Source organism: Oculina patagonica, chromosome 14, assembly GCF_052425735.1.
Source record: "Oculina patagonica isolate OP01 chromosome 14, crgOcupat, whole genome shotgun sequence".
In the NCBI taxonomy this organism is placed as follows: Eukaryota; Metazoa; Cnidaria; class Anthozoa; order Scleractinia; family Oculinidae; genus Oculina; species Oculina patagonica.
This window is the reverse complement of record NC_135771.1, coordinates 15,297,707-15,309,618: the sequence shown is the minus strand read 5'-3', so window position 1 is coordinate 15,309,618 and position 11,912 is coordinate 15,297,707. Positions and strand designations below refer to the sequence as shown.

General features: G+C 39.2%; 1 protein-coding gene and 1 pseudogene across 1 annotated transcript; both read right to left on the bottom strand.

Annotated features, from left to right (window-relative positions):
• Nucleotides 1-2,000: 2,000 nt before the first annotated feature.
• On the bottom strand, nucleotides 2,001-2,682 carry LOC144637564 (uncharacterized; annotated as a pseudogene).
• A 1,809-nt stretch (nucleotides 2,683-4,491) lies between these two features.
• Nucleotides 4,492-10,464, bottom strand: LOC144638589 (chondroitin sulfate ABC exolyase-like). The gene is made up of 4 exons (XM_078497780.1): nucleotides 10,449-10,464; nucleotides 9,531-9,626; nucleotides 6,796-8,819; nucleotides 4,492-6,000 (listed from the first exon to the last, which is right to left on the bottom strand). The coding sequence occupies exons 2-4, from the start codon at nucleotides 9,619-9,621 to the stop codon at nucleotides 4,558-4,560; spliced, it is 3,558 nt and encodes a 1,185-aa protein (XP_078353906.1). The 5' UTR covers nucleotides 9,622-9,626; nucleotides 10,449-10,464; the 3' UTR covers nucleotides 4,492-4,557.
• Nucleotides 10,465-11,912: the final 1,448 nt, after the last annotated feature.

Sequence of the window (11,912 nt, the reverse complement as noted above, 5' to 3'; positions counted from 1 at the left end):
TTTTACAGATAATTACGCACAAGCTTTTTAGTGGCCGAGAACTGGGCCAAGGTGGTCGAGAACTGGGCCCACAAATGGAGCTTTTATTTTTATTATTGCTCGGGCAAATTAATTTTTGACCGGTCGATAGCTTTACACCAAAAAGCTGAATAATATAGCTAGCTCTGGGAGAAATTTCAAGTTCCTGCGGTTCTTCTGAGGTAAGAAATACAAGTTTACGTCAAAAGTGGCCGAGAACTGGGCCCCATACTGTACTTTGCCCCGTAAGCTTTTTTCTCTGTCCTTCCGCCGAAGCAAAAAAACACAACCTGATTACACATTAACCCAAAAGTCGACCAAGTGTGCCTGCAACGATTTCCTGTCAAAACTAAAATGAAAACCATTGCGGTATGCGTCACCCGTAGCGGTTTTGTAGCAACCCCAAGCTATCCCCGTCTTTTTGGCCGCGCCAGGAGACTATGCTCTAGGACGACCAAAGGGTAAACTATAAATCGGCCACGCCCGATTAATTACCTTATTATAGGAAATTAACGCTTGTGTTAATTAAGGTATTTGAAATTAACGCGACTTAAATTAACGCGAATTGAAGGAAAAATCACTTCCCGATAAAGGAAATTAACGCGAAAGAGAGAGTAACATTTCAAAATGAAGGAAATTAACGCCACGTACACAAAGAAAAACAAGTTTATTTCGACACTAGGCGTATAATCCTAAACGTAGGGGATTAAGAAAAGGAATCTGACCGCCTCGAGCGTTTTTCACAGTTTTAGTGATACAAACAGATTTCCAGCCTGATGAAATAATGCATTTTCCTAGCAGTCAAGAACGTCTGCACCGTATCGAGAAATTGGTGCCAAAATAATGGAAATTAAGGTCATGGAAATTAACGCTCCACTTAATTAACGGCCCGGAAATTAACGTTAACAAAAATTAACGCGACTTAAATTAACGCGAATTTTTGAGATTCGCGTTAATTTCATGAAGCGTTAATTTCCTATAATAAGGTATACTGTTGATTAACAAAATCGGGCGGCCTCCCAACGTAGTCAGAATGCATGGATGACACGAAGTTCTTTTACCAGCTAATCGAAACTCGTGAGTCAAAACATTTCGGCAAAGTAAAGCCAGCAATCAAGTGCATGATAGGGGAATATTTTTATTTGACACCTCGTCATGAACACCTTTATTAAAGGCCTCATTACAAGCTCCTCGCACACCATCTGGTACGTTAAAACGATATTGTAAGAATTACGTGGTAGATGTCAGTCATAAACCGTTCATGTAAGCTTCCAGTGCATGTCGTTTACCTTTATGTGCAAGTTTGCATATAACGTACCCCTGTTTCTTGTTTTTTGTAGTTTCTCTTGTGCTTTTTACATTAAAGCGAACGGAAATTAAGATTCGAATCTGGTTTTATGTATACAAATGCCAAATAAATTTTTTTTTATAAAACCGGCGTTTTAGTACAAACGTGCACAAACACCAGCCATTTTTACCAGATGAAACGTGGAGTTAAAAAGTATATGTAATCCGTTGTAAAACGCACATAATACTTTAATAGCAGGTGATGAGCGTTGAATGTATTATTTCACTTTTCTTGACATTTACAACATCAAACGGTTAAAAAATGGTAATTCGGGCTACAGCAATATATAGCTTCAAAAGAACAAGAAAAGTGGAGCCATAGTAGTAATTACTTAAATTTGCATTAAAAAGGTTGAAAAACAGTTTTGGGGAAATTTTCCTTATTATAAATATTCAAAACATTAAAAAAGTAGGCACACTGGCTTCGTCTTCAGTTCACTGATCTCTGCTTTATAAATACCGTGGTAGAAAAGAAAACGTTTCTGAGGGAAATCTCCTCGCGTATTCAGCAGCTTCGAAATCTTTGTACCCTGGCCTTCATTCCCACTAGCAGATGTCTTTAATTGTAAAAAGTTCGCAAAAAATCTCGATCTAAATAATGTCTAAAGAAAACACACATTGCGTTTGCATCTTCACTAGCACACTACTCTTTTCAACAGATCAAAGACTCTTTGCCGAACCTGTTGATTCTTCCAAAAAAGAATAAGAGGGTTTGAACACGAGTTAAGAAAAGCAAATGTTTCTGCCCAGCTGTATACACTATAAGTTGGCAAGTTATATCTTAGCGTTTGATGGTAAAATGTCACAAACATTTCAGGAGTGTTTAAAATTAAATACACCGCCACGATAATTGAGATGCTCAAAGCAAGTTTGAATTCTCTTTGCTTCCTAACGATTTCCACAGCTGTCATTTGCTCCTGGACCTGCCGTCGACTTCTTCGCACAACGATTAGCACAGCCACCTGAGTTACTCCTGTAGCACTGAATCAGCCAAATGACGTGATTTATGCTTGTTGCTACATAGTTAATTTTCGCCCATTGTAAAGCGGCTAGCGAAATGTTCACAGTCCATATACCTAGCGTATACTTCAAAACACGGCTAGAAGAGAAATACGCGTTGTACCGAACTCGCAATCGAACCGCCACTAATCGTTCGTAGCTTATAGCGCTTAAGTTCATGAAAGACACTCCAAAGCAAACGTAGAAGGCAGCGCAATAAACAAGTCTCACAAAACAAGGGACGAAACGATGCTGGTTTTCTACGAGCCTGAAGCTTATATAACCTGGTTGGGCTGTAAGTCCGACAAGAACATCCATAACCGAGAAACGGCAGCAGAAACTACAATGACATTTAAATAGTTTGTACTGAAATAAAAAAAATATATATTATTAAGGTGCAATTTTGAACGACACCGTCTGTGTTTCAAAAGGGCGCACTCGAAATAGGCCTGGATCAGATTTTTCTGTGGAACGTTATTGTTTTGTAACTTTCAGGAAATGCGCAGCGTAGCCACAACACTGATTAGAAAGTAGAAATTTTTAATCTCCGGCAATAAGATCGGTAAATTGTAAATTTAGGTGACTTCCAATTCTTTAGACTTCTCCTGCGTGTGTGGCATTCTATTACAGCTACTAATGGTACTTATATCATGAACGTTTAGTGAAAACCTGTATAAAGCAGTTATTAGTGAACAGTATTCAATGCTTTTGACGTCGAAATTTGTTGCCATGGTAGTGTCAATGGAGAACAATTTTTTGAGTGCCAACGTATTTAGCTCGAGTGGGTTAATTGGGGACTCTAAAAAGAATTCAAATATAAAAATAAAAAAAACACCTTTATAGCACTTTATCCATGTTGGCGGTAACTAAACTAGAGAATTCAAACTAGGTTCTTCTGTACATTGGGTGGATAGTAACCTGCGTGTAGAGTTCCCTTCGATCTGTAACTCAGTAACAGGGTTAGTGGATAGAGAAACAGCAAGGACATTTTACGAAAAGTTGAACCAACTACGGTCGCTGCGGCCAAAGCTTCTCAGCGGAACAGAATTCCGGATAAGTTGTTAGGAAACGTCTAGGAATGCCGTGTTTTTTAAGAACGAGACGCGCGTTGTTGTAAACTTAAAATTTTAGGAAAAGTAAACCTAAGAAATGTTTGGGCTGTATTTATAGCTTAAATTGTTTTGTATCAGGTTGCTTTAAAAACTTTATTGTTGGAAATGTAGAGTTAAATTTGTCCAGACAAGGGGTTTGATTTGGTCAGGAACAGTTTATTAGTCTGTATAAATCCTTGAAAAGAGGGATTTATACAGAGAAATCCCACATTAATAACCATAAATTCATTTCATCAGCCCCACTCTTTCCTGCTACATTATCAAGCCCTCCCCGGACTTAACTAACTGAAAAAATATTGAAGTATTCAACAGGGTTGTAAGTTAAATAAGGGTTGTTTAATAACAAAAAAAAAATATGTGTCGATCATGCAATAACTAGGTATACTACTCAAATGAAAACCCAATTTATAGAAAAGTTTCTGCCAGCCGATTTCCACAAGTTTGAGACGTAGCATGGTTGAGCCATGTGAAGTGTGTGTCAAGTGAATACGTTATTTACCCTCGGATTGTAGATTAGCTTTTAACATAGCTAATATCTCCGAGCATTTCAACAGTACAACGGCACAATGGGCAAAGACCAGACCACAACACCGGGAACTCCATGCCCTACTCTTTACGATAAGTGTGTGGGTTCTTTTACGTCCCCTGCTGACCATAACAATCAAGATGCAGGAGACGGGGCCTACAGTTTATCGTCCTTATCCGAGAAGACTAGAATATCTAACCATTTGCAGTTGTTATTGCAAAGGCAGCATATTCTCCTCAGTTATTTTAAGACCCTGAGTGTTGATCCGGTCTGGGACTCGAACCCGAGACCTCCCGCACGGTAGTCCGGCGCTCTACCAACTGAGCTTACCGGTCGGCGGTCGGTCGGCCATGGATAAAAGCGAGGGCGTAGTTCGAAGAGAGCTGAGTGAGCAGTGAAAAACGAAACATTTTCGTTACAAGCCTTTATTATTTTCATATACCATTAAACCACTAACTAGATATTCTTTACATTAAACGATTATTAATGATAATTTCATCCTTCGATTTTACAAGTTGGTAGCCCCGAATTTTTGTTCATAAGAGAACTTGAACTTTACCTTACTTTTTTTAACTTAATTTCAACGCTGAAACCATTCCTGAGATTGGCGAAGACAATTTTGTTACCCTTGTTTGGAGGTGAAGAAGATGATGACTCCACTCTGACTACTGGTATGTAGTTGATTGGGGATCCGTGTACCATGGGTGCCGTTGGAAGGCTTGTTTCCACATTGGTTGCCAGAGTAACCTCTACTTGGATTTCTTTGCTTTCCAGGTCGTACATCTCTCGTGCTTTGATATCTTTCAAACTCTTTAATACCTTGGCGTCAGGAAAATTCAGATCAGGGTAGCTGATACTTAGATACAAGTAGCTTGTGGAGTCACACACCAAGATACGGCAGTGCTTGTTCGCTGTCATGATTGGGCCCAGTGGAAGTGCTGCTGTAGGCCGGAAAATCACATAACCATACAACGGACTTATCACTGACCAGCGTTCTGGTGCCTTGCCAAATTTCACCACGTGTGCTTCATCATCCTGTTTTAAAACTTCGTATAGTTTGCTTTGAGTATCATTTTCTTGATAACTCCAAGCTTCGTCTGCCGTGCGTGGATATGACGGTGTTTTGATGTAGACTGCGTATTCATAGCTTTGAATCGAGGGACTGTGCTCAAGCCAGGCGGTACCATAGCAACCTTGTGACGTTTTAGCTGATGGTGTTTCGGAGGTTTGATTTTGAATATGAACCTTGAGACTAGAGGCACTTGAACGTGGAATATAGTAGCTGTTGCCTTTGGAGTCAACAAGAGTGGTGTAATTTTTTTCTCCATTTCTAGCATATGGTGTCGTAGTGTTCAACGGATCTGAACAACCCTTTTGAGCGCCATCCACTTTAATGAAGAATGGAGAAAAACCTCTTAGCAGCTTGTCTTGAAAGAGTGTTGTTTGTGCTTTCTTTCCAGAGCCGTTCTCCAATCGAATGCTACTGCCTAAGCAGACTAACAGGTTTTGATAAAAGAACACAGACTTCTTAAAATAAAGCTTGATATTGGGGTAAGGGTGATTTTTATTCAAGAACTCGTAATCCGGTTGGTGAAAGTCCATACCAAAGGCACCGCTGGAGAGAGTCTCTGTCCCTTTAAAGGCAACTCCTCCAGCAAGAGAAAGTGGACTGAAAATTCTTTCCTTCTTCAACCTCGTTTCCTGCAAGGTCAGTGATATCGTCGTGGCGCCGGGAATTTTCGTCCAATCCCATCCCTCATTTACGTCGTGAGCCTTCAGTGCCTCCTCACTGTTTGCTATAAGCATCGCGCCATGGCTTTGAAAGATGCCGTGGACGTTTTCCAATTTTGATGTAGATCCTTCAAAGTCCCAGACAAACCTGTTAAAACCCTTAACTGTGACAGCCCAGTCTTCGCGACGGTGAATCGAGAGGGCTGCAAAGTTCTTGGACCAATGGCCCTGTGGAGATTTCTCAGCAGTGGCGACCATGGAGCCTACCTACAATAAAAACAGATACAACTTCTATTAGCTTCAACTTCGAGAAGTTGACGAGTAGCTGTGAAAATCATCCTTGAATAAAAAAGGCGCGTTTGTTTGATGTATTTAAAAGTCATATGTAAATTACCACTTACAATAGTTACACTTTGTCGTTTACAAAAAAAAAAATAACCATTGACTTGAGTCCTAAGTCAATGTTATCAGACCTGAATAGTGAGCCGATCAGAATTCAAAGTAAGAACATTCAAATAGTGCCAAGCAAGAGGGGAGCACCAGTGAACATGTTCTGATTGGTTAGAGTGCGTTAATTAAAACACAAGGTTTTATTATTCAATAACGAGAAACCGTTTTGGTTTGTATAACACCGTTATGTTTAAAACGTATGTGGTTGGTCGCTGTGAAATTGTAACGTGACTTAAGCAATAAATTATATCACAGCGATTTTGCGAAATTTTGAAAAGACGGAGCTAAAAGTATGACTAATTAACCTTGCTCATTCGTGAAATGCGCTTTAGAACAACGAAGTGAAGATATGAATATGTCTTTTGGCTCTTGGTTTTCCGAATTCATGCTCACGAATCACGATATTGACATTTATTTAAGGCAAGAAAAATTAATATATCGGTTATTACCAGGACGGCGTCGCACTAGCTGAGTTGTATAAAATTAAGATATGTTGAAGAGAACAATTCCTTTATTATCTGGAATTCTAAGGCAACAGGCATTCAAATTTTCCCTTCTAGTTTACGCAAAACGTTTTCATTTCTAATCGCTGCGGTTATTTTATGTACTTACTTTTCGCATTATTTCCAGCGATCCAAGGCTGTTCATGTACGACTTCCCCGGATGGACCCAGCCATCTTCCATGTATTTAACGATGTTGGCTTCTGAAGGCTGATACAAGCGCGCAAACATCTCAGCATCTTTAGTCAAGGCAGGGATGGTTATTCCTTTGGTAGTGGTCGCCGGTAGAGCCTTTGGGTGGGATATGCTGATGTATGCATAGGCAGGGAGGACTTTTCTGAGAACAGCATTAGAGTAGTCAGGGAAGCGTCCACCTACACTGCTTGGGGTTGAATATTTTACAGCCACCACTCGGACGGTTTCAAGAGCTCTTCGTAAATTGCTTTTTGCTGTGTTTGATAAGGCAAAGTCCGTCCCTTCTAAGAGATATTGCACCTGTGCGGCTGTGTGCAAAGCCTGTGGTATATATGCTGAAGCGTAGAATGCCATGTGATGAAAACCAGTATAATCCGGTTTGATGACGCCTCCAAATGCTTTGTTGATTGTCAAAGCGTTGTCCATCCATCGTTTTAAAGCCTCCATATCTCTATGTCGAGCTTTTATTTCGTCTTCTGTATTAGTCGGCATTACCAATACAGTCATGAGTCGAAATACCATTATTGTGATCATTCGGTCGGCTGTCGTTCCACTGTACTCAAATGGTGCTTGATATACTTCACCAAATTCATTATACCATTTTGCGGTGTTTATTAAATTCACCAATCTTGTCTTGTTCGCATTATCCAAATGTAAAGAGTCTTTAAGTAAGAAAAGAGTATGCATATAACCAGCCTGACTTCGTAGCATCTCGTAAGCCAGCGTACCTAAGCCACTCCCATCTGCCCATCCTTGGTCCTCAAGGTAATCCAGGACATTGATGACTCTTTGAAGACGTACCTTGTTTATGTTCTCTAAGGAGCTACGCACTTTGGCATTTGTGTATGGCGTTCCCTGCGCTTTAAGATAGTTTTGAAACTCAGTCTGTCTAGTTTTGAGACCTCCACAAATTCTTCTGAGTGACTTTTGCATAACGTTGGGATCTGGGGAATTCAGTAGAGGTGTCTCTCTCCTTACTGTCTCTGTAAGTTCGTTACCTCGAGATCTTAGATGAAATTCTAATGCTAAAGGCAACAGGACTCTCGCCATTATAAAGCTAAACTTCCTTGTTGGATCTGAGGTGGAATAATATCTTGTTCCTCTTTTACACCTGAGGCAAAACAATGGCGGGCCGTGAATTACTCTCTTACCGGACGATGTTTTAAACTCGAGCCTGTCGTATTCAATGTGGGCCTTGTCGATGCTTCGCGTAAGTGAACTCCAACGTCTGCTGAGACTTCCCGAGAAATCATAACTGGTTTGCTTCTCATCACAATACCAGTTTCTCAGTCGACTTTCTATGTGAGCGAGACTTAATTCCTTGGAAGAATCAATACTACTTGGGAGCTCAGTCGGTTTCTGTTTACTCCAGCGATACGTTTGCCGCCAAACATAGCTTGCGTCATACTTTGGGCCAAATTTTGTGAAAGGTGGAACAATTTTGTCGCGAGATTCCCAGGCCATGTTTTCAACGAATTCAACCAAATCAATATAGACTGTGTCTTGGTGGTCTAAAACAAAGTCGACTCTTGTAATTTCCGCCGGATATCTAAGACTGTCCTCGCGTTCTTTGCACTCAGAGTATCTCACCCATATTGCTCTCCAACCTTTAAACGCCAAGTCGACCGTAAACTTTCCCACTCTGACATTCCTTGTGTCGTCTGTGAACCTTACTTCCATCTTCTTTCCCTTGGAAGCTGTTTCCTTGTAAATCCACATCTTAATTCCTCCTCTCAGTAGATGATGTTTGTTTATGGCAGGAGCTGATGATGGTCTGTTGTACCTTAGTTCTGATGTGCCCGTGTCTTCAGATTCCCATTGCAGAGACAATGTCCCATGTTTGGCTGTGAAGGAAGAGAATGAAATCTTTCCTCTTGCTGTAACGAAGCACCTGTGCTGCTCCGAGTCCTCAAAATCCAAAGTCTCATAGCACCGATTTCCTACAAATAGCCGTTGAATCAATGTAACAAAAACTAAAACAAACTTATGTGACCTTATGTTACAGTTACATATAATGAACATACTGATTACAAACTGAGAGTTCTTGCCCCCGCTACTAGTACTAGTTGCAGAACTAATCGAGGGGGGGCAAGAGGTAAAATACAAACAAATTTATACACAATCTTCGTAACCTTTGTAACATTAATCAATGTGTGGGGGGTTTATGAAATAGATTCGAGTTGAAACGCTCGCGCAACGAATTCATCTTCGTCCTTTTTTTTAAGTATTTAGCAAGGGAAACAGGGAGTTTTGTTTCCCTGAGACCATCAGTGAAGGCGAATGTTGCCTCTAGACCGAATTTGTATCTTCAAAAGTCTCATCTCAATTTCAAAGAAAAAATACTGTGGACCTCCTTAAAATAATTGTTTGGGAGCTTAGAAAATGTGAAAAGAACGGATGGTTAAGACTGTAGAAGATTGGACCGTAAGGTAGAAATTGCCACAGGAACAGACCTTTTAATTATTGGAAAATCGTTTCTGAAGTTCCCACTGAGCTCCACTGATTGAACATACAAGTTATTTCAGACCTTGTTTTAGCACACATCCGGCTGTGATCTCAATAAAGTGTTTACCTTTTGATGCCAACACTCTGTTTGGGCATTTTTTTGCTGAACAAATGTTTGGTATCATATGCATAAACAAGCAACTCACCACTTTCCGCCGCGTGACATGGTCCTTTGTCCAGCAGCAAGAAGGCAATGCCACTCAGAAAAATAATTGTTAAGATCCTATCTCCGGCCATACCTACTACAAACAAATATTATAATTTAAGGCTTGAAATTAATGATTAACAGTGTGACCTGCTCCGAGCATGTCAAGGCTTCATTGCACTCATTCATGGTAAAGCAACACCTCGGAAATTATAAGGTCACTGAGTTTGAATCCCGTTGCAACCTTCACATTTTTCCAGGCTAAGAAACAAAGTTGAAATTACTTACGCATTGCGAAGATCATATCTTTCATTTCATGTTCCGACCGCAGCTCATTTTTTACATATATATATTTCAATACCATTGCACAGGCTTAAATTATCACATTTTAAAGAAGGCAAAGATATAGTGAAAGGGAAGAGTGTTTTTTTAAGGGAACGTAAATTGGCTAGAATTTCGAATCGAAGTAACCAGTCTATGTTTTCGGTGAAATACTTGCCTTATGCTACAGAGCCAAAACGAAATTGATTATAATTACGTTATCACGAACGTATTGAAAGTTCCTTTTTTTATCCTCGATAATTTTAACTTTTTAGTAGCCACCTTACGTAACCGACTTGTAACCGTCCGGAAGGAAAAAATCGATACCAGGATGGAGATAAAATTGATATATTCAAGTTAAGACAAATATCACATAACCCCTATTTGCAGGAGTTGAAAGATGTTCCCACCAGAAAGCCATCATTCGAAACAGGAAAAGTTTTGATCTACTTTTTTACTCTGTCGGAAAAATGCAAAGTTACTTCGTACTGAGATACATCTTGTCATTTGTGGTTGGTGCGTACATGGTATCTAGAATAACTGTACTCCAATAAAATAATAAATATTATAAAATACTATTACATAGAAAGTGACTTACTGCAGAGGGAGCTTTTCCATACACGTTTGACCCTTAATAGTTATTTTCTGCTGTAAGTTAAATCTTGCTTACCGCAAGCCTAACTCTAGAAAGAACTGGATTGATAGGTGGCTTTCTCTTGTTAAGTGTCCTACTTAATTACTTGTTGACAGACAGGTGAAAATTAGTCAAATAACAGGCACTAGCAAACAGCAAGTGTGTGCCTTGGTTTTGTTATGCAAAGTTAACAGTTTTTTATTTAATATAGAAAACAGAGTCAACAGGAAAAATTAAATCATTTATCACAGACCAGAAAAAAGGATAAAAGCGAGCAACCATACCAGCATTTGAAAAGTCAAATTGAAGTAAACGATTGGAAACAAAATATTGCTATTACGACGAAATGAAGAGCCAAAGTAGATTCACAGTGAGTTAATATCTAGGAAACTACTCTTGCAGTTGAAAATTTTCTTTATTAAATTCGTTATTGAATTCTTTACAGAACAAAGAAAGCATGACCGTTCGAATGACAGCACTTTTGTTACGTGAAATTAAGAGGTCTTATCAAGAAAAAAATTATGTAATATTGTTACCTGAAAATGAATCAAAAGAAACAAATCTTGAGAGCGAAACTTGGTATTATAACAGATGAATCTTTAAAGAGATGTCTGCTAAAGTTACATTTTCAATAGTCTAGAGTTATGATTTTATCAACATGAATTATGGGATAAAAAGGAATGAAGGATACATGGTCTGTGAGTGGTCGAAAACCATTCCTTACCTGCTAACTCCATGGAGACTGAAATTTATTCCAGGCTTTTATTTAATAAAAACTCGTAAAACAAACTCTTTGCTTGATTGCAGTACATTCAGTCTGGAAACGCTTATGAAAGTTTGTGAAGTTGAAACAGCTGTGGAGTCTCCGTGAGTGTTTTCACAGCTTTCCTCTTTTGAAACATTCACTGGTAAAGAAAGCGTTCAAGTTTATATTGATGAAAAAAAAACATGCTCCAGTTTACACAGACCATTTTCTTGTGATCGGAAGTTGTCAATTGACTTATTTAACGGGTTGATCATTTTCCTTCTTTTCTGATAGATAGCGCTCTTCATTAAACAAGTATCTAAGTTCTTGATAGAACAAATTTTGACGGTTTAATAACTCTCAAGTTAAAAAAATAACTTTTAGACAAATTCTACGCAGTGTTGTCATATCTGAAAATAAACTGAAAGGATTGATACTGCTGTAGGATCCCAAGGACAATAGTCCACCCCCCCCCCCCCGGCGTCTTTAAAGCTTGCTTTCTTCTTAGGCTGACAACGTACGTTTCCAGCACTTTCCAAATGCCCAATCATTGGAAAACAAATTGTAGTAAATTTCTTGACATCACTGACCATCACTGGCTATCATAGCAACAGTATAATCTGTTTTGCTTTATGTGTTTATAACTCACAAACTCAGTGCCCCCCATTTTTTATTATTGAGTA

Excerpts from the sequence above, each read along its gene's own strand:
- LOC144638589 (XM_078497780.1), bottom strand. The coding sequence starts at position 9,621 with ATGGCCGGAGATAGGATCTTAACAATTATTTTTCTGAGTGGCATTGCC. Across the intron at positions 8,820-9,530 it reads ATGTCACGCGGCGGAAAGTG|GAAATCGGTGCTATGAGACT; the intron begins GTGAGTTGCTTG and ends GGCTATTTGTAG. Across the intron at positions 6,001-6,795 it reads CGCTGGAAATAATGCGAAAA|GTAGGCTCCATGGTCGCCAC; the intron begins GTAAGTACATAA and ends TTTTTATTGTAG.